Here is a 23665-nt window from a genome sequence, read left to right on the forward strand (position 1 = left end):
TACAATTTTCTCTGTATTCTATAAGAGCACAAGCTGGCTATCTTGCCAGGAACTTTTTGATATGCTTTCTTCTTTTCCTCGATAGCCTTTTTAACTTTCTGATTTTTCTATCCTTGTAGATTACCTCACTGTATGTCTAGCTGAATCATTCAGTGTTTTCTTCATGGTGTGCCACTGAATCTGCAAGATTTGGTTCTTGTTTTCAAACTGTGTGATTTTTTCAGTCTATAGTGAAAGCTGGTGAACTTTGATTTGTTTTAAAGATTTCTTACACTCTCTTTATTTTTCAATATGAAATTCAATCTTATCCTGCTACACACTAAATATTCATCACTTCCTATTTCAAATCCTCTCTACAGAATTAAACAACCATCCCAACTTCATTACTTCAGTATCCAAGTAAATATTTATTAAGTATCTGTTTGCATTAAGATGATATATCATAAGAAAGGAAAGGAATAACCATTCAATGAGAAGTCTTAATCAGTTCTCCATATATTGTTATGGAATGTGCTGAGGTCTCTTTTCAGTTAGTTACACCCATGAGTAACTCTTACTGCAAGATTACCTTTGGCTTACACATCTAATTCCTCTTATGCTTTGAATTTGCTTTCCTTACTAAACTGGTCACCTTTCTGTGTTTGCTTTGTATACTGTTCATTTGTCTGCTGATCACCTTTCTTTTTGAATTCTCTCCACAATTTTTTTTTTTGTGGCGTGAAACACTCATTCACTTTCTCCCATGCTCTGTCAACATACAACCATTGCAGTTTCTTATGCCATGGCATTGCTGCAAGCAGTCTTCCAAGTTTGTTATACTTATCAGCTCTAATTCCACATATATTTCTTCTTAATGGAAAACTCCACATTTAACCACTCAGGTCAAGACTGCACAATCACTCTCACCATTTGGCAGCAGTGTGGTCATCTTGGTTACAGCAAATCCACTGATACAGTTCCTTGATCTAGCACTTCGAAATCCCTGCTACCCTGTTTTAAGATTTTTTAATTTCTTTACTTGATGTTGTTTATGGAAAATATTATCATTAATTTAGGTAACTGAAAATGTAAAAGATGTTTAAAAAATATCATTATTTGGATAAAATTATGTTAAAATGAATTTTACTGTAAAAAGAATATAGCAGCAGTGCTTGTAGTTTCGCTATTAGTGGTTGACTACTGAGGCCGTTAAGCCTAACCACACACCTCATGGCTGTCATCAGTTGAAACAGCCTATCATTCAGCAGTGTAGAATTGACAAGATTTACATACCTTTCAATGCCTTAAGAATTAAAATACCTGTAGACGGGTTTTCATACTGAGTGCAATGAAATGATCAAGTGGAAAAGAAACTTCATCACACTCAAACATATCCAGTCCACCATTACCTAAAAAAACTTCTCTTTGCTGTTTGTGATACCCAGCTGTCATGACGCCATTTCACGGAGTTGCAATTGAGAGAATACACCATGTGCTCGACTGTGATATAAAAAAAACAAGCAGCTGATGCACATGAGAGAGAGAGATTTATATATATATATATATATATATATATATATATAAAGAGAGAGAGAGAGAGGCATATAAAAATGGAACGAATGGAAGAGTATAAGGAAAAGTTGGAAATAATTCCCTTTAAGAAATAAGGAAAAATATAATGAATGAATGGCTGTATTTTGTGGATTCCTTATATGTTCAGGTTCCTATTCAGAAGTTTATATATATCTTCATAATTGTGAGTGAAGATTAGATGAATAGCTATTCTTTGTGTTGAACTGACAGTTAAGTAAAAATGCTGGAACATTCCATATATGTTGTTTTCTGCTTCAGTATTGGATAGGTGAGTTTTATGAAGCAAACTGTTAATGTTTTGGGTACTTGTTTTTAAGTAGTAACTGAATATGCTAGAAGTAAACCATGTATTGAATGCATAGGTATGAGTTGTCACACAGGTATTGCATGCAAGAAAACTTGTTGCTGGTCTGGTTAGCGAACCCACTCTCCAACCAATAAGTTGTGGGTTCAAATCCCACCAAGGTCATGGATATTTGTGATTGTCTTTAGGTGGGAGATGAATATCAGCATTAGTGTGAGACCACCATTCACTTATTGGAGGCCTGAAGTGGCTTGAAAAAGTTCCATGTTTAGTATCTAGAGCAGAGTTTTGGGATTATGTAAAAAATAAATAAAAAAAATATAAAATTGATAAAAATAGAAAAAAAAACTTTACCCCACCCACTGTAAGTTTTGCAAATAACCTTTCCTTTGTGGGAGGGAAAAAAAAAAAAAAAAAGAAGTGAACTTACAGATTAATGAGAAACTTGTTCTGATTTTCCAGAGCAATATTTGCCAAGTTTTCTGTGAATGTTTGAGTCTCCAAGATATGTTGTATTTGATGCCAGAGGTCCCAATCTTTTAAGGTTATGAATGTGTGTGTGTGTGTGTGTGAGAGTGTGTTTGTGAGTAATAGGGTCACTACTGTTTTAATACAAACTTTTTTTTATATGTTGTGTTTACACACACACACTTGTTAATAAAATATATAAAAAGAAAACTTAGTTTTCATGTATATGGCATAGTGAAACAACATTGTTTCACTATGCTACATACATAAATACTTATGCATGGGGAAAGAGCCTATAAAATGCAAGGGGAATAAATATATACATGTAAAATAAAATCTCTAAAAAAGTAACACCTCCATCACATGTCGCCTGAAGTAATTACACCCTCTGTCCAAAAAGAAACCTAACTTTTCAAAAACAGAAGAAACCAGTGGCACCACCTGTTGTATCTTTTTGTTGTTGAACGTGGCAACCTTCATTAGTGTTGTGTCAACTGTTTATGACATTTGTTTTATTAGACAAGCGAGTTATAATGCCAAGAGTGACAGTATGTTTTGACCAACAGTCGGAAAATGAGTTTCAAACACAGAGCTGCGATAAAGTTTTACCGAAAAGCATCAAATGCTTCAAAAAGCATACGGTGATGAATGCTTATCTCTTACTCAAGTTTACGAGTGGTTTAAGCGATTTCAAAGTGGTCGTGAGACGCTTGAGGACTACAAAAAGTTGGGCCATCCAAAAACTGGACTGAGCAAAGTTAACATCCAATAAGTGTATGATTTCATCAAAGAAAACCCGAAAATCGCCTGTGAGATGAAGATGATTGAAGATGAATTGGGGATTCCAAAATCTCCATCAAAATGCACAACATTTTGACGGAGAGTTTTGACCTTCGTAAATTGAATTCTCAATTTGTTCCCCACAAGTTGACCAACGACCAAAAAAAATGTATCAAATTGAACACTGCAGGACCTCATTAAAATTGCTCGTAAGGACTCAAACTTCCTTGAAATGATCGTTACTGGTGACAAAACATGGTGTTTTGAGTATGAGCCCGAAACAAAGTGCCAGCGTGCTGAGTGGAGACCACCAGAAGAGGAGCATCTGAAAAAAAAGTCGCTTGGAGAAGTCAAAAATAAAGACAATGCTGATTTGTTTCTACGATTCCAAGGGCATTATCCACAAAGAATTCGTTCCGTCTGGCCAAACGGTCAATGTTGAGTTTTATCTCAAAGTTTTGAAGCGATTGATAGCAAGAATTCGTCATGTACAGCATGAATATCACGATGCAGGCAGCTGTGTGTTGGATCACTCACTATATTCACCTGATTTAGCACCCTGTGACTTCTTTCTCTTCTCCTGACTTCATTTGCCGATGAAAGGAAAGCAATATGACACCATTGAAAAACGTTCAAGCGGCAGTAACCACGACCCTCAACAGTATCTCGACAACCAATATAAAAAAACTCATTTAACAAATTAATTGACCATGCCAAACACTGTATCAAAGCTGAGGGAGAGTATATTGATTGAAATAAATGATTTGAATTATAACAGAAATATTATTGAAAAGAAAATGAAAGAGTTTGAGAACAGGAATCAAACCTTGGAGATTCAGTGGCAAACTCTGAAGGAAACATTGATTGATTCTGCCAGAGAGGCATGTGGTGAGGTTGTGTGCAAAGATAAAAAAATCAGAACTCCCTGGTGGACACAGGAAGTTAAAGAGGCAGTGAAGGAAAAGAAGAAAGCATATCAAAAGTTCCTGGCAAATAAGTCAGCTTTTACTCTTACAGAATACAGAGACAAATGTAAGAAAGCTAAACAGTGTGTAAAACTAGCTAAACAAAAGTCATGGGAGGACTTTGGCAAGAATATAGAAAATAAATATCAAGAAGGTGGCAAAATATTCTGGAGGTTGTTGAACAAGCTTAGGAATGGAGGAAAGAGTGCTGTAAAAGGAATTAGAGATGATAAAGGTGAAATGAAAACAGGAGAAAAAGATATCCTTGAAGTATGGAGTAATTACTTTGAAAAACTGCTAAATGAAACAAGCAGTGATGAGAGCACAGTGGTAAAAAACACTGACCAGGCATGCAGTCAGAAATACATATCCATACTTGAAGTAGAAAAAGCCATCAAAGGCTTGAAATGTGGAAAGGCAGCAGGAGTAGATGATATTCGACCAGAAATGCTGAAGTATGGTGGTATAAGAGTCTTACAGTGGTTGCACTGCATAGTTCAGAAAGCCTGGACAGAGGGACGAATTCCCGATGATTGGAGTAGAGCTCTCATAGTACCCATATATAAAAAGGGAAATAAAACTGAATGTGAGAATTACAGAGGTATTTCCCTACTGAGTGTTCCTGGCAAGATCTATACAAGTATACTTGAGAAACGGTTGAGAAGAATTGTGGAAGAAAAGCTTGGTGAAGAACAAGCTGGATTCAGGCCAAATAGAGGCTCTCAGGATCAGATCTTCACTTTACGACAAATAGTCAAGAAAGCATGGGAATATAACAAAGATCTGTATTTAAGTTTTGTCGATTTGGAAAAGGCATATGACAAGGTGCCAAGAGAGAATCTATTCAATACGCTGCAGTTATATGGTGTCAATGGGGCATTATATCAAGCAATACTTAGTCTTTATTTGAGTTGTGAGTCAGCAGTTAGAATTGAAGGAAGTACAGGAAGATGGTTTAATGTTAAATCTGGTGTGAGACAAGGATGTACATTATCCCCTCTGTTATTCATTATCTATATGGATCACATTATGAAGGAATGTGGTATTAAACCTGATATCAAAATTGGAGATGTTAATGTCAGCTCTTTGCTTTATGCGGATGATGTTATACTTCTAAATAAATCCGCTACAAGTCTGCAAGATTCTCTGACTAAATTGAATAGCTGTTGTAATAGATATGGTATGAAAGTCAGCAATAAAAAGACAAAGACAATGAAAATAGGCAGAATCATTGAAAATGTCAACTGTGTTGTGAATGGAGAACCTGTGGAACAAGTAAAACATTTCAGCTACTTAGGCACAATTTTTACTGAAGATGGTAAACTAAATATAGAAATAGACAACAGAATCAGCAAAGCTGGTATCGTGGGAAGTCAATTGAATAAATTCATATGGAATAAGAAAGAAATTAGTCGGAACACTAAATTAGCTATATACAAGACTGTGTTCAAACCAATTTTAACTTATGGATCTGAGAGCTGGGTCAGAAGTAAAACACTTGACCAAAGACTAGAGACCGCAGATATGAGAGTCCTGAGAAAGATTAGAGGCGTGAACAGATGGCATCAATGGCAATATCATATTAAAAATGAGGATATTAGGAAAGAACTTGACATTATCAGCATCCAGGAATGCGTTAGCAGAGCTAATCTCAGATGGTATGGTCACTTAAATAGAATGGGAGAGGAAAGATTAGCAAAACAAGTGTTCTCTGCCAGGTTGGCAGGAAAACGACCCAGAGGAAGACCAAGATATAGGTGGATTGATACGGTACAAAGTGCCTTAGATGATAGAAATATAAGATCTGATAATGTTGGAGTCTTGACAAGTAACAGACTGATTCGGAAGAAAATTGTAGATAGGAAGTTAGTAATGATGTAATTTTTTCATGTAGTACTGTCATATCCTGTACACCCCTTGAGGGTACATGGCAGGAATTTGATGTTGACGATGATGATTGAATAATTATAATTGGCCTGTGTTTTATTTTCTATCAAAAGTTCGGTTTCTTTTTGGAAACCACCTTAGTAACTGTATAAATTCCATTTCCTTTCATATGTTTCCATAGTTAGAATATTGCTGTGACAAATGTGACAGGAATTTGTAAAAATAATCATAATTTACAATTATGTATCTGTTTATGCTTGCTTCTCTACATTAGTTTTTTTTTTACTGTCAGTTTTGTAAAACATATGATCAGCACTTGCGATGTGCTATTCATAGAAATAAATATGAAAAAACTAAAGGAGATAAAATAAGCTATGAAAAGGGAAAAATGGAACTTAGAGAAATTAAAAAATACCAAGGAATTTGTAAATAGATTGGAGAAAGAATTAGAGGAAACAAGTTTTGTCAAAACCGAAGATCCAGAAAAGAAATGGGAACAAGTTAAAGAGAAAATAAAGATTATTAGTGATTAATAAAATCTGTTCAACACGTGTATTTTTGTGTCCCTAAATTTACAAATATGAGGGATAAAAGAAAGAAAATAAAGAAGATTGCAGAAGAAGAAATTGGATATGTAAGAGCTATAAGAATAAAAAAAAAAACCTTGGATAACTAATGAGATGATTTCTCTAATGGAAGAAAGAAGAAAGTGGAAAAATAAAGACACCCCAGAAGGGAAAATACAATATAGAACCCTGAATGACAAATTGAGAAGGGAAGCAGAAAGAAGTAGAGAAGATTGGCTTAAAAAAAATGTGAAGAAATGGGAAATTAGGAGAGTGGGAAGGTATGATCTTTTGTACGAAAAAGCAAGAAGCATGAATCACAAGAGAAATGGAATTCGAGCTAGAGGCATAGAAAATAAGAATGGGAAAATCCTAACTGAAGAAGATAAAATCCTAATGAGATGGAAAGAATACATTGAAGATCTATATGACAAGGAAAATAGACCAAATGAGTTGCCATTAGAAGATATAAAGAAGGTAAATGAAGATGATCTAGATTTTGAAGACAAGTAGAAATGGCCATTAAGGAACTAAAATGTGAAAAGGCAGAAGGAATAGATGAAATACCTGCAGAATTCCTGAAATAACTTAAGAAGAAAGGAACTGAAGAAATAACCAAAATAATAAATTTAATTTATAACAAAGAAGAATTATCAAAAGATTTTATGACCTTAATATTTATACCTATACCAAAGAAAAGTAATGCAGTGAACTGCAAGGATTTTAGAACAATAAGCCTCATTTCCCATACTTCAAAAATACTTATGAGAATTCTAACATGGAGAATTGCATCTAAGGTGGAAGAAATTCTTGGAGAAGATCAGTTTGGTTTCAGGAAGGAATAGGGGAACAAGAGATGTGATTGGACTGTTAAGAATGATACATGAATAAAGAAGTTAATATCTGTTATATAGATTTTGAAAAAGCTTTTGACTTTGTAAAATGGGATAACATGGGGGAAGTAATGAAAAGGATTGGTATAGATTAGAAAGACAGAAGGCTAATTATTTCACTATACATGGGACAAACTGTCATGGTGAGAGACATATATGGTACAACAGAACCAGGTATCATTGGACAGGGGGTAAGACAAGGCTGTTCTCTGTCACCAATTTTGTTTAACATGTATTCCGAAGCAATGTTAAAAGAAGCACTGGAGAATTCAGAAGAAGGAATAGAGATTCGGAGGTAGACAGATATTTGCAATACAATATGCAGATGACAAGGCATTAGTATCAATTATGGAATGAAAATTAACATCAGAAAACGAAGGTAATTAAAGTAGCAAGGAAAGGGGCAAATATGGATATCAGAATAAATGAGGAAAAATTTAATCAAATAAAAACATTTAAATATCTAGGAAGTGTGATTAGCAGTGATGGAAGATGTAAAAGTGACATAAAAGCAAGAATAGCGATGGGAAGAGAGATGCCTTTAATAGAAAATGGAATTTATTCAGAAGTAAAATGGACAGACACCTAAAGAAAAGACTAATAAAATGTTTGTGGAGTAGTGCTCTATGCAGCTGCAACTTGGACATTGAAGAAAGAAGAAATTAAGATTTTGGAAAGCTTTGAGATGTGGATTTGGAGAAGGATGGAAAAAATCAAATGGGCAGATAAAATAACTAATGAAGAGGTCTTAAAAAGAGTAGAAGAAGAAAGAAGTCTGTTAAAGAGGATAAAAAGAAGAAAGGGAAACTGGATCGGACATATTCTGAGAGGAAATGGAATCATCAGAGATGCCATCGAAGGAAAAGTGACGAAAAAAGACCCAGAGAAAAAGTAAGGAAAACAATGCTAGATGACGTGTTGAATGGAGACAGGTACACAACCTTGAAAGAGAAGGCTCAGAACAGAAGAGAGTGGAAGGAAAGTTTTTGCTACTAAGAGAAGAGCCTGCTCCTTTGCAGAATACTTAAGAAGAAGAAGAGATTGCCAAGGTATCTCATAGTATTACTTGGTTACCAAATAACACACAAGCAAGATAAGGAAGTTATAATTCCTCTTTATTAGGCCTTCATATGACCACATCTGGATTAGTGTGTGCAGGTCTGGTCCTGGATTTCTTGGGGATAAGAAAATACTGGAGAGGATCTAGAGGCAAGTGACCAAGATGGTGTGTAGTCTGTGGAATGCTCTCTAGGGTGAGGGTTTATGGGTTGATAGGTGTAAAAGAGGGGAAATGATAGAAACTCTGCAGTTACTTAGAGTTTTATATTATTAATGCACAGGAAATATTTCAGCACTTGGCTTGAGCGGCTAGAACAAGAGGTCATCCCTAGAAATTGAGTAGGAGTGTGATTAGCAAAAGTATACAGACTAGATTTTTTGCATGGAGAGTGGTGAATGATTGGAATATGTTGCCACAGTCAGTTGTGAGTGCTTTGTCTATTAATGGGTTGAAGGAAAAATACAGTAGATATTGTGTGGATAGTTTGAGTCTTTCAAGATGATTCTTTGGACTACATGGTCCGTGCGATAATAATCTTTCAGCCATGTTTCACTAATACTGATAACTTTGCCAAGAAGAACTAACCAGTACCACAAACTTCCCTCCTTTTCAACCCAATACTCCTGGCATTAGTATGTATAAAATGCAATAGGCTCCAAGCTTACAGCTATCCTTACACTTTATATTAATTATCCCATTTTTGGTTCTTTTTGCAATACTATTTTAGGTATTTTTTGTACATTCTCACACTCATTTGCTTCACTGGTATCTGCATACTCACCAAGTGCTTCTCTCCCCCCCCTCTACTCCTTACTAGATCTAGTTTCCTTGCACCTCCAATCTCACTTCATTCAACAGCACTTTCCAGACTCCAAACACCAAATCTGTTCAAGTGGAAACCATCTGCCTTATATCAGTTCTTTTGTCTTGAACTTATTTGACACCCACAAATAAGTTCAAGACAAAAGAACTGATATACTGATCATTCCTCCCACATAACTCTGACTATTACAGATGGAAATAAAACATCTTTATTGACAGAAATTATTATATTTTTTTTTGTTTACTCTTCCTTTGGACATAATTGTTTAATGTATCATCACTGACTACTACTGATTTCTGTTAGGTATCAGACATTTCATGATTTTAATTGACTTACTGGAATTTCTTTTACTTTCCTTTAATTTTGCGCCTAGGCTTCTACAACAAATTTTTCAAGTACAGCATAATTTTGGTTTTTCATAATCATTTTAAAGTGTTCATTATAACTAGAGTAAATTAAATTTAGTATTTTTGACTGTAGAACTTCTTTTCTCTGTAAAGTCTCCTCTCTTCCCAGTGGTTTGTTATTAAACTTGTCTGTACTTGCACTTCACACAGTGCATAATTCTGTGAAGTAGTACAGGCGGAAAATAGTGAAGGTTGTTAGTAATTATTCTTAGTGCTAATTTTTATTTATTTAAAGAAAATTATATTATTGATTTTGAAGTACATGATGCTTTTTAATCATCTTACAAAGGAATAAGTCTAAACCTGTTTGAGCAAATTCATTAAACCAAACTTAATCCATATGGCGGCGGGATATTTTACAAAAGTGCAGCGTTTGGTTTACCAAATAAAAAGGGTGCCATTTTCCATTGACAGTTGAATATGTGTTTGTTGTATCTTATTAATGGGGGAATTATGATCATGCATGCTAGAACTAAACATTTTGGAGCCCACTTGTTGGATACTAGAGGAAGCAACCCATGGAGTGTCGTGCAGTGTGAGTTTCATGAGCTTTTGTAGTCAATATATATATATTGAATTATATTATATATAGACTGATTATATATTTAAGACATCCCTGGTACAAAAACACACTAGAATCAGACTATATAATGTCTTGTCAAAACCAACTCTACTATACGGAAGCAAAACATAGACCATGAAAAGGAAAGATGAAAAACGAATTCAAACAGCAGAAATGAAGTTCCTCAGAAAAACAGCTGGATATACCAAGTGGGACCCCAAAACAAATGAAGAAATCTTCAATCCCTGAAAATAAAACCAATTAATTACTACATAAGACAGTATAAACAAAAATGGCTAGAACGTTTAAATCGAATGGACAACAGCAGACTTCCAAAAATGTTATACAGATACAAAATAAGTGGAAAAAGAAGAATCGGAAGACCAAGAAAGAGATGGCATGAGACCGGAACAGGCCACATGGCCTAAATTCCATGTTAGGAAGAAGAAGAAGAATTATATTATGCATGAATTTTCCTCGCTCCCTGCAGTAAACAATACGCCCTCCACAACAATAACTATATTGCAGAAACACGAAAAACCATTAGTTTTATCATGTCACTGAATAAGATTCACAGACATCTGCAGACTGTATAATATATTTCTCAACAAATAATGTAATTACAGACAAGTGGAAATATAAACACTAACTAATGAATTACATCTCCCCTCCAAAAGAAACTGCTATATAGACCCAAGCAAAACCACATGTTGCTGGTGCAACATAAGGTTTTGCTTGACACTACTCCATCACGAACATGTTAAAACTAAGAAATATATAGTGAATGTATTTCAGATATTATGGAAATCGGTTTAAGAGAATTAGCATTTCCATTCAATTGTTGCTTTTTGTTTGGGGCGTGCGATCTTTTGTTAATACTGCACCAATCATATGCACTTCTTAATAACTGCTTTTTCTCTACTGGCCTACAATTGCACAAATCTTTCACTCCTCATTAGTAATTTGTCAAAGATTGTTCATTACTTATCTCAACTCTTAAATTACTGGTAATTTTTGCTTGATATAATGGGAAAGAAGATGTCTCTATTTGGGTAGATAATTTTGATATTGCACACAAGGAAAAAGTGATGGAGAATATAAGCTTCTTGGTAAGTCATACCCATTTTCAGTTGTGTTTTTTTCTGAAAACTTTAGTTTCCGAAAATCCCCGTATATATCTCGGTCCACGATATTTTGGCTTTAATTTTGGGAAAAAAGTGTGAGTTATATTCGAGTAAATACGGTAATTTTTTTTAGCTTTCAAATTCTTAAGTATGGATCATTCGTTAAATACTGGATTTATAAAATGTACAAAAGAGAGCAATATAGAGCAGATATAGAAATAAGCAATTTCACTCCTCTCATTGATGATAAATTATTTATATTAAGTAAAAATTTATAGTATCTTTATAAATTTTGTTCTATTAAAAATAAATCTTTTTTTTTTTTTTTGTTTAAATGTACATCTAATTTCAAATAAAACAGACATTTACAATGAAATATATTTTTATTTATTATTATTATTATTATTGTTATTTTGATAAGGTATTTGGTATTAATGAAAATTATTCTTAAGGGTCAAAGCTATATAACTGAGAGGAGACCTCCACATAGCCTTTAAAGAAATGCAGAGAACCGACCAGGGCTTCTGACTTAATGTCCAATCCTCACCTTCTTGTGGTGCACTGTTGGGTATCTACCTGGATACTGAACGAACAAGGATGGGCTGGCAATTTGGGATTTAGCTGACCAAATTGTATTCTTATTGGCTTAAAGCAATATACAAAATGATGGTACAACATGACAAAATTTCATGCTGGGGTGTCGCCCAGTTATACAAGGTCCCCGTTGTTTTCGCCAGGGAACCAGGGCGAACAGCGAAAAGTCAGCTACTAGAACAAATCTGAAAACACTCCCCAACTCAACATCACCAGAGTTAAAGATTGATACTATCAACATAAGAAGCCTGAATGGCAAAGAAATGGAGCTAGCTGAGGAATTAGATAAATACCAGATCAATATAATAGGGGTGACTGAAACAAAGAAGACCAAAACTGGTAAGATGTTTCTGAGCAATAAATGCAAAATTATATATTCAGGCAATGACAATCGAAGAAAAGAAGGAGTAGCCATAGTATTCAACACTAAATACGATGCTAATCTTCTCAAATGGCAGGCAGTGTCAAGTAGAATGATGTGGACAAATATGAGAATGGGAAATTGGACAATGACTTATTTGTGCCTATGGTCCCACAGAAGGTTCCATAACCTTCTGTGGGACCATAGGTAGAAGTGGAGGAATTTTTTGATGCTTTAGAAAAAGCAACTGACACAACGAAAAAGGAAAAGTTTGTCATTGTTGGGGATCTAAATAGCAGAGTAGGAAATGATTGTGAGACATACAAAAATATTTTGGGAAAATTAGGAGAAAAGAGCAAAGCTAATAATAATGGCAAATACCTGTTGGATTTCTGCTAAGGACATGGACTGGCTATTACTAACACCATGTTCCAACATAAAAATGTGCACAAATTCACATGGAGAGAAGAGGCAAGGAAGAAGAAAAGTCTCATTGACTATGTTATTGTTGATAGTGATGTTTTCTTTCTGATGCAGGACACCAGAGTGTACAGAGGATTTGAAATTGGAAGTGATCACTATTTAGTCTTGAGCAGGATAAAATTGAATTTCATGTTGAAAAGAATAACATGTAAGAAAGTTTTAAAGAGAACAAAAGTTGAGCAGCTCTCATATGTGAACTGTAGACTAAAATGCACAAAGATTACTGAAGAAAAAATGAAAGAGTTTGAGAACAGCAGCCAAACCTTGGAGATTTCAGTGGCAAGCCTTGAAGAAAATACTGATTGATTCAGCCAGAGAGGCAAGTGGTGAGGTTGTGTGCAAGGATAGAAAAATCAGAATTCCATGGTGGACACAGGAAGTTAAAGAGGCAGTGAAGGAAAAGAAGAAAGTATATCAAAAGTTCCTGGCAAATAAGTCAGCTTGAAGAAAGTTAAACACTGTATAAAACTAGCTAAACAAAAGTCATGGGAGGATTTTGGCAAGAACATAGAATATAAATATCAGGAAGGTGGTAAGGTATTCTGTAGGTGGTTGAAGAAGCTTAGAAATGGAGGAAAGAGTGCTGTAAAAGGAGTTGGAGATGATAAAGGCGACATGAAAACAAGAGAAAAAGATATCCTTGAAGTATGGAGTAATTACTTCGAAAAATTGCAAAATGAAACAAGCAGTGATTGCACAGTGGTAGAAAACACTGAACAGGCATGCAGTCAGGAATATATATCCATACTTGAAGTAGAAAAAGGCATCAAAGGATTGAAATGTGGAAAGGCAGCAGGAGTAGATGATATTCGACCAGAAATGCTGCAGTATTGTGGTGTCAAAGTCTTACAGTGTCTGCACTGCATAGTTCAGAAAGCCTGGACAGAGGGACGAATTCCCGATAATTGGAGTAGAGCTCTCATAGTACCTGTACATAAAAAAAAAAAGGGAAATAAAACTGAATGTGAGAATTACAGAGGTATTTCCTTACTGAGTGTTCCTGGCAAGATTTATGCAAGTATACTTGAGAAACGGTTGAGAAGAATTGTGGAAGAAAAGCTTGGTGAAGAACAAGCTGGATTCAAGCCAAATAGAGGATGTCAGGATCAGATCTTCACTTTACGACAAATAGTTGAGAAAGCATGGGAATATAACTTAAAGATCTATATTTAAGTTTTGTCGATCTGGAAAAGGCATATGACAAGGCCAAGAGAGAGAAGCTATTCAATATGCTATAGTTATATGGTGTCAATGGGGCATTATATCAAGCAATACTTAGTCTTTATTTGAGTTGTAAGTCAGCAGTTAGAATTGAAGGAAGTACAGGAAGATGGTTTAATGTTAAATCTAGTGTGAGACAAGGATGTATATTAACCCCTCTGTTATTCATTATCTATATGGATCACATTATGAAGGAAAGTGGTATTAAACCTGATATCAAAATTGGAGATGTTAATGTCAGCTCTTTGCTTTATACGGAAGATGTTATCCTTCTAAATAAATCTGCTACAAGTCTGCAAGATTCCCTGACTAAATTGAATAACATTTGTGATAGATATGGCATGAAGGTCAACAATAAAAAGACAATGAAAATAGGCAGAATCATTGAAAATGTCAACTGCATTGTGAATGGAGGACCTGTGGAATAAGTAAAACATTTCAGCTACTTAGGCACGATTTTTAGTGAAGATGGTAAATTAAATATGGAAATAGACAATAGAATCAACAAAGTTAGTATGGTAAGAATTTAATTGAATAAATTCATATGAAATAATAAGATAGAAATTAGTCGGAACACTAAATTAGCTGTATACAAGGTAGTGTTCAAATCAATTTTAACTTATGGATCTGAGAGCTGGGTCAGAAGTAAAACACTTGACCAAAGACTAGAGACTGCAATATGAGAGTCCTGAGAAAGATTAGAGGCGTGAACAGATGGCAATATCATATTAAAAATGAGGATATTAGGAAAGAACTTGACATTGTCAGCAACCAGGAATGCGTTAACAGAGCTAATCTCAGGTGGTATGGTCACTGAAACAGAATGGGCGAGGAGAGATTAGCGAAACAAGTGTTCTCTGCCAGGTTGGCAGGAAAACGACCCAGAGGAAAACTAAGGTATAGGTGGACTGATACCGTTCAAAGTTCCTTAGACCAGCGCTTCCCAAACTGTGGGCCCCCGGCCCCCTTGGGGGCCGTGAAATAATGAAAACAAACTTTTTTTAAGACTAAGTAAGTTTTTTTATCTTAAAAAAAAGAAACGTATTTTTTTTTATTAATTATTATTTCTTATTTGTTATTTTTTATATTTTAATGGGAACAAATCACATTGGTGCGGGTTCACAAATTTTGCTTCCTGCGTATTTCGGCGCTTATTGAATATTAGTAAATATATGCTTATTCATATAAGTTTCATTGCAATGCAGAAATCTAAGAATTGTTTCAAATATTGTATTGAATATAAATACAATAAATATTATAATAATATATGTCTAAATTACGATTTTTTTTGAGGGTGGCCGTGCAATATTTTAATTTCACCTGATACTGACTTATTGTGTAACAGCATTGAAACACATCCGTCACATTAAATTGTTATTAAACTTCTTTTATGTTTTTAATTCTTTCTTTATTACTAATCGTTTTACGTTTCATGTGCTTGTACTGCACATGTAAATTAACAATATATCTATCTATATAAAAATATGAGATAATGTACCATCTCAAATGTGTATGTAAGATGCTAAAAATGCAATATTTGCTTTTGATTTTAGTAATATTTTCTGTGTATATTTTGTATTGGATATAAATACAATAAATATTATAATAATATATGTCTAAATTACGATTTTTTTTGAGGGTGGCCGTGCAATATTTTAATTTTTCCAAAGCGGGCCCTGACATCCAGAAGTTTGGGAAGCACTGCCTTAGACGATAGAAATATAAGATCTGATGATGTTGGAGTCTTGACAAGTAACAGACTGATTTGGAGAAAAATTGTACATAGGAAGTTAGTAATGATGTAAATTTTTCATGTAGTACTATCATATCCTGTATACCCCTTGAGGGTACCTGGCCGGAATTTGATGATGATGAATTTTACAAAAAAAGTTTAAAAAAAAATTAATAGAGAAACAAACCTTTTTCTAATTTGGCAAACTAATAATCGAGTTGATAGTTATGACGTGGTTTTTGGAAGTTCACCATTGGTCGTATTTTGTGAACTTCTAGAAATATCTTAATATGAAATTTGAGCAAACGTGTAAGACAAGTTTTATAGGTTACAAAACTTTAAAAACAACTATATTTTTTTCTGATAGAAGAAAATAAACATGTGGAAAACTGGTTAAAACTAAAAGATGTGTATTCCATGTTGTGCCAGGGCACAACATGGAATTGAAAACACTTAGCCATAAGATTCAATGGTAAAGCACCAAGCTGCCTGCATAGATCCATATATAAACATGAATGGTTATACAAAGAAAGTGCTGAAGCCCTACTTCATCGACCTAATCTCAATTATAACGACTGCCTCAACATTCCAAAAGTGTTATCCTCAATTGCATTAAATAAATTTATAATTTCTTATTTTATTTTTAACTAATTTTAATTATTTTTAGCCCATTAGTTTTAATTCATGAACATCTCTATTCAATGCCTTATTGTTATTTGCTGTTTGCACTGATGTCATCTTAAGATATGTAAGATGATGTGCAAATTTATTTTTACTATGGTACACGTGTTATTCTATAGTAAATTCATCTGAAAAACATTTATTTACAAACAAAATACACAAGTTACTAACTTTTCCCTTCTTCCTGACAGTGATCAACTAAAAATATTACTGAAAGATTACTCACTAACATTAAACTGATAATGTTAGACTGAAAATAGTGAAGTTGGAAAAAGTAAGGTAGTTGATCAATGAATGGGTAAAGAATTAATTCTGGTGTATTTAATGTTGACATGAGAAAGAAAAATATCTCGTAAAAGTAAATATGTGCAAATTTTTACTTGGATATATTGTGAGAATTATGAGAATATTGTTATTCACATTTTTATACCTCTCTTTGCTAATAGTGTTCAAATGCTTTAATTAAAGTAAATTTGACAAGACATTTATTTAGGTTTAGGACATTCCCATATGAAATACGTGGAAGCTTGTCTTCGATGTCTACGTACTATATTTCTTTGTCCACTGGCACCAACTGAAGTTTTATATAGTGATCAGACAATTGTTCCTCATCTTATTCACATGGCCAAACAGCCTACAGTTTCAACTCAGGAATGTGTTATGACAATTCTCACTAGCTCTTGCAGGGTAAGTAACTTGTAAATAAAGAAATTTCATTTCTCTTTTTAAATTATTTACCTCTATGCCATTTATTTAGAGCGCCAGTAATAAAATCTAGAGAAAACATTCTAAGTTGCTTGCCCCCCCCCCCCCATCCCCCCCAGGAAAAAAAAAGTAGAAATCATATCAAAAGTTTGTCTAGTAAATCAGCATATGTTCTATGGGTTACTGAAAAGTGCAACAAACAGAAAAATTACAAAGGTAATACACCATCCTGTTTGGCCAAGTGGTTAGCATATCTACACCCAAACCAACAGGTTGCATGTTCAAACCATAGGCATGGACATTTGTGATTATCTTTAGGTGCAAGATGAACTCAGTCTGTTGTGAGACCATTGCCCTGCTTGAAAAAGTTCATGTTTGGTTTCTAGAGCAGGGTTTCCAAACTATGTAAAAAATCAATAAAAAATACAGACATACAGGGTGTTCGGGATAAATTTGACAGTTTCGTAAGGAAAAAGAAAATCTTCTTTGTATCTATTAAATTTAATGAATTGACAAAAAAACATTACAGGCAGAGTTAATTACAATACTATCAACAAGATTTACTCAAAATAACCACCATTAGCATCGATCACAGCTTCAATTCTGCTTCGGAACCTCGAACAAGCTGATGCTACAGTCTCCCTGGGAAGGGCCGCAAAAACTGTTTTAATTTTATCCATTAACTGGGCTTTTGTATTACTGGAAGTGCGATTGGTGTCTTTTTCAACTGCGCCCCATACAAAATAATCCATGGGGTTAAGGTCTGGGGAGTTTGGAGGCCAAACATTTGGACTGGTGAAGTCGTAGAAATTTTCAGACAACCATTTTTGACTTTTCCCAGAGGTGTGGCAAGGGGCCGAATCCTGCTGCCATACATACGGCCTACCATTGGCTACCCTTGTTATCCAGGGCTTGACTACAGTTAGCAACTCCACGAACAAAGCCCGAATTCCAATGCCAGGGTTCTTCAACACACCTGTTCCTGCAGATTTGCGAGGAATTCTGCTGTACGAACGCAATCAGATCGTCTGCTAGGGATCTTTCTTCTTGCTACATCCTCGTAGTCACCATTGCAAGTCTCTAGTTCATGCCTGATTGTTTTTACTGTATTCAGGGAGCATTGGGCAGCAGTCGTAATATCCTTATTTTGATGGCGGGCACGAATCATCATGATACAAGTTATTCTCTTCCATGATTCAGGTGGGTTCCAGCTATCCATCCTTTCTGACATCTTGTATATGAATGAAGAAGGGTCCAAACTTTTAAATGAAGAGAAGTGTGTGTTAATACATGTAACTTACGGAAAAATATAATTAATTATAAATATGTCAAATTTATCCCGAACACCCTGTATATAAAATTAATAAAAATGGAAAAAAATCCTTTTGTGGTGGTAAGGGCACATATATGAAAAAAAAAATTAAAGATGATGTTCTGGTTGTTCGATTTAAAATCATTAAATGAAATAATCAGTGGTAGAACAGTGATAGATAATATTCATAAACCATAAAAGCCATCAGAAACCTGTGATATGAAAAGATAGCAAGTATAGATGATAACTGACTTGAAATACTAAAATAATATTCAGCTGTGAAAGTTGTACAGCAATTACACTGCATAATTCAGAGAACATGGTCAGACAATTGATATCTGTATAAATATAGAAAAAACTTTCAACATTTTTCATCATCAATTGATATCTGTGACGATTATTATAACTGTCATTGTATACTATGTAAACAAGGAAATAAAACTAGATACTTTCTTTCATGCTTACATGGTGATCAGAATATATTATGAAACTTATGGATACAATTACCATGTTAGAGTAAAACTTTAATTTAATATAAACCAAAAAATAAAACTAGATGCTTATGTAGCAAAAGCTGCAATGTGGAAATATATACATACTTTATATATAGATAGAAGATAGGTGTAAAATCTTTGTTTTCAAATTGATCTCGTGCTATGTAAGTTCAACATTTTTCAACAGTGTTCTCTCTTCTGAAAGCAACATGTAATTGTCCTAGGCTGAATGCATGTGCCTCACTTATTATACAAAAAAAAAAAAACATTTTAACCCTCTCTCTCTCTTATACATTCACATGGTAAACAATTAGTGTAGTTCATGATCAATGTTTATCACTGAAGCCTCATCAGAAAAATAACTGCAGCTCAGAATCATTGAAAATGCTAACTGTGTTGTGAATGGAGAACCTGTGGAACAAGTAAAACATTTCAGCTACTTAGGCATGATTTTTAGTGAAGATGGTAAATTAAATATGGAAATAGACAACAGAATCAACAAAGCTGGTATGGTAGGAAGTCAACTGAATAAATTCATATGGAATAAGAGAGAAATTAGTCGGAACACTAAATTAGCTGTATACAAGACAGTGTTCAAACCAGTTTTAACTTATCGATCTGAGAGCTGGGTCAGAAGTAAAACACTTGACCAAAGACTAGAGATCGCAGATATGAGAGTCCTGAGAAAGATTAGAGGCATGAACAGATGGCATCAATGGCAATATCATATTAAAAATGATATTGCCCAATTTCCCAACTTGGCCTTAACTTATGATTAACTTAACATCTTCACCACCACCACTCCAGAGATACTGATCAGTAGTTAGACATATCAGTTTTTGCACAATTACTTGTGCAATGGGATTATCATACATTCTTTCCATTCCTGTGGAATCTTTCCTAAAAATTAAAGATGACAAGAAATTTATATTCTTGGTTTAATCCTCCTTAATCCAAGTGTTAGCAAACAATGTTTGTGCATGAAGTATCTTCACCACTGGACTGCTTATGTATAGAGGCTAGTGACTTCACATTAATTGCCTTAATATCCCATAATACAAAACATTAGGATGTGTATAATACTATGCATTATGGTAAGGACCATTAACTACCCTGGTTTCAACCTTAGTCTCTCTTCTTGGTCTGGCTCCTACTGATGAGACCTCAATAAAGGTCGAAACCAGTCTAGGTAGTGACCCTTCCCATAATGCATAGCATTATACACATCTGAAAGGATGTGTTCTTTACATTATAGGATACTAAGGCAATTAATGTCGTCATTAGCCTCTATATACAAGTAGCCCAGTCACGAAGATACTTGTTTGCTTATACTTGGATGAAGGAGTAAATCCAGAATATAATTTCTCGGTTTTACTAATACCAATAATCTTGGGTCACAGTGTATTCACCAAAGCAACAAACTCGTCCCCTTTTCTCTTGAATTATAACATAAGTTACCACTGGGCTTTTCTTTCACTTTCATCTACAGTCTTCTTGGCTTGGTAGGCAAGTTGCTTTTTTCCTTTCCCCAGATACACAGTCAGAACTCAGAGTACATTTCTACACCTTTGCCAGATACATAATCATGCTCAATGACATTCATATCATTATTACATTTGCTTACCATAGCTGAACTTACACACACACACACACACGATCTACAAAGCCTGTGCATTGAGTTATTTGTTATTATAGCCCTCAATTGTAACTTGGTACTGTTATCTCTTTAATAAACCAATAGTTTCCACACTCTCTCTCCTTTTTGTTTTTCCTCTTCTGATATTCGCTGTCCTGCCTGTTTGGCCAAAGTAAGACAGTTTACAACTGCAAGGGACCTGGTATACACCAGGTAGGTCTAGGGGAAGTGGTTGGTATTTAGTGGAGTGGATAAGGGATGCCAATTTTCTGTAAGGTCTGTAACAGGAGGTCAGGTCATGTTTTTTTAAGATTTTGGTAATCTTTTCCGAGGTGCCTCGGATGTAGGGAATGGTGATGGATTTAGAGTAATCCTTGATGTGAAGGGGATCTGTGGTTTGTAGGTTCTAATATTTTTTGGGGGGTAGCCATTGACTGAGAAAGTGTTGAGGATGTGATTTCGTTCAGTGTTTAGGGCCAAGTCGTTTGAACAGATTAGTTTAGGCTTGTTTAAACTTTCATCATCATCATCAAATTCCTGGCATGTACCCTCAAGGGGTGTACAGGATATGATAGTACTACTACACGAAAAATTTACATCATTACTAACTTCCTATCTACAATTTTCATCTAAATCAGTCTGTTACTTGTCAAGACTCCAACATTATCAGATCTTATATTTCTATTGTCTAAGGCTCTTTGTACCGTATCAATCCACCTATATCTTGGTCTTCCTCTGGGTCGTTTTCCTGCCAACCTGGCAGAGAACACTTGTTTTGCTAATCTTTCTTTGCCCATTCTGTTTAAGTGACCATATCACCTGAGATTAGCTCGGCTAACGCATTCCTGGATGCTGACAATGTCAAGTTCTTTCCTAATATCCTCATTTTTAATATGATATTGCCATCTGTTCACGCCTCTAATCTTTCTCAGGACTCTCATATTGCAGTCTCTAGTCTTTGATCAAGTGTTTTACTTCTGACCCAGCTCTCAGATCCATAAGTTAAAACTGGTTTGAACACTGTCTTGTATACAGCTAATTTAGTGTTCCGACTAATTTCTCTCTTATTCCATATGAATTTATTCAGTTGACTTCCCACCATACCAGCTTTGCTGATTCTGTTGTCTATTTCTATATTGAATTTACCATCTTCACTAAAAATCATGCCTAAGTAGCGGAAATGTTTTACTTGTTCCACAGGTTCTCCATTCACAACACAGTTGACATTTTCAATGATTCTGCCTATTTTATTGTCTTTGTCTTTTTATTGCTGACCTTCATACCATATCTATTACAACAGTTATTCAATTTAATCAGAGAATCTTGTAGACTTGTAGTGGATTTATTTAGAAGTATAACATCATCCGCATAAAGCAAAGAGCTAACATTAACATCTCCAATTTTGATATCAGGTTTAATACCACTTTCCTTCATAATGTGATCCATATAGATAATGAATAACAGAGGGGATAATGTACATCCTTGTCTCACACCAGATTTAACATTAAACCATCTTCCTGTACTTCCTTCAATTCTAACTGCTGACTTACAACTCAAATAAAGACTAAGTATTGCTTGATATAATGTCCCATTGACACCATATAACTGCAGCGTATTGAATAGCTTCTCTCTCTTGGCCTTGTCATATGCCTTTTCCAGATCGACAAAACTTAAATACAGATCTTTGTTATATTCCCATGCTTTCTCGACTATTTGTCGTAAAGTGAAGATCTGATCCTGACAGCCTCTATTTGGCCTGAATCCAGCTTGTTCTTCACCAAGCTTTTTTTCCACAATTCTTCTCAACTGTTTCTCAAGTATACTTGCATAGATCTTGCCAGGAATATTCAGTAGTGAAATACCTCTGTAATTCTCACATTCAGTTTTATTTCCCTTTTTATGTATGGGTACTATGAGAGCTCTACTCCAATTATCGGGAATTCATCCCTCTGTCCAGGCTTTCTGAACTATGCAGTGCAGCCACTGTAAGACTCTTATACCACCATACTGCAGCATTTCTGGTCGAATATCATCTACTCCTGCTGCCTTTCCACATTTCAATCTTTTGATGCCTTTTTCTACTTCAAGTATGGATATGTATTCCTGACTGCATGCATGGTCAGTGTTTTTTACCACTATGCTTTCATCACTGCTTGTTTCATTTAGCAGTTTTTCAAATTAATTACTCCATACTTCAAGGATATCTTTTTCTCCCGTTTTCATGTCACCTTTATCATCTCTGACTCCTTTTACAGCACTCTTTCCTCCATTCCTAAGCTTCTTCAACAACCTCCAGAATAATTGCTGCCTTCTTGATATTTATTTCCTATATTCTTGCCAAAGTCCTCCCATGACTTTTGTTTAGCTAGTTTTAAACAGTGTTTAGCATTCTTGCATTTGTCTCTATATTCTCTAAGAGCACAAGCTGACTTATTTTACATGAACTTTTGATATGCTTTCTTCTTTTCCTTCACTGCCTCTTTAACTCCCTGTGTCCACCAGGGAGTTCTGATTTTTTTACCCTTGCAGACAACCTCACCACATGCCTCTCTGGCAGAATCAATCACTGTTTTCTTCAGAGTTTGCCACTGAATCTCCAAGGTTTGATTCCTGTTCTCAAACTCTTTAATTTTTTCTTCAATAATCTTTGTGTATTTTAGTCTACAGTTCACATCTGAGTGCTGCTCAACTTCTACTCGCTTTAAAACTTTCTTACATGTTATTTTTTTCAATATGAAATTCAATTTTATCGTGCTCAAGACTAAATAGTGATTACTTCCAATTTCAAATCCTCTGTATACTCTGGTGTCCTGCACCAGGGAGAAAACATCACTATCAACAATAACATAGTCAATGAGACTTTTCTTATTCCTAGCCTCTTCTTCCCATGTGAATTTGTGCACATTTTTATGTTGGAACATGGTGTTAGTAATAACCAGTCCATGTCCCGAGATCCAACAGATATTTGCCATTATTATTAGCTTTGCTCTTTTCTCCAAATTTTCCCAAAATATTTTTGTATGTCTCGCAATCAT

The 23665-nt window shown here is 34.8% G+C and overlaps 1 protein-coding gene across 3 annotated transcripts in view; it reads left to right on the forward strand.

Annotated features, from left to right (window-relative positions):
• LOC150109475 (armadillo repeat-containing protein 8-like) overlaps nt 1-23665 on the forward strand; it is a 235349-nt gene that overhangs the window by 54444 nt on the left and 157240 nt on the right. For 2 of the 3 annotated variants that reach the window (XM_090408488.1, XM_090408504.1), the window contains exon 5: nt 16977-17170. In XM_090408488.1, coding sequence (XP_090264614.1) covers nt 16977-17170 — 194 coding nt within the window. The remainder of the gene's footprint in view (nt 1-16976; nt 17171-23665) is intronic. The other variant, XM_090408496.1, reaches the window with a different exon arrangement.

The sequence above is a fragment of the Typopeltis vanoorti genome, chromosome 2, assembly GCF_054136105.1.
Source record: "Typopeltis vanoorti isolate ZY-2024b chromosome 2, IOZ_Tvanoo_1.0, whole genome shotgun sequence".
Classification (NCBI taxonomy): Eukaryota; Metazoa; Arthropoda; class Arachnida; order Uropygi; family Thelyphonidae; genus Typopeltis; species Typopeltis vanoorti.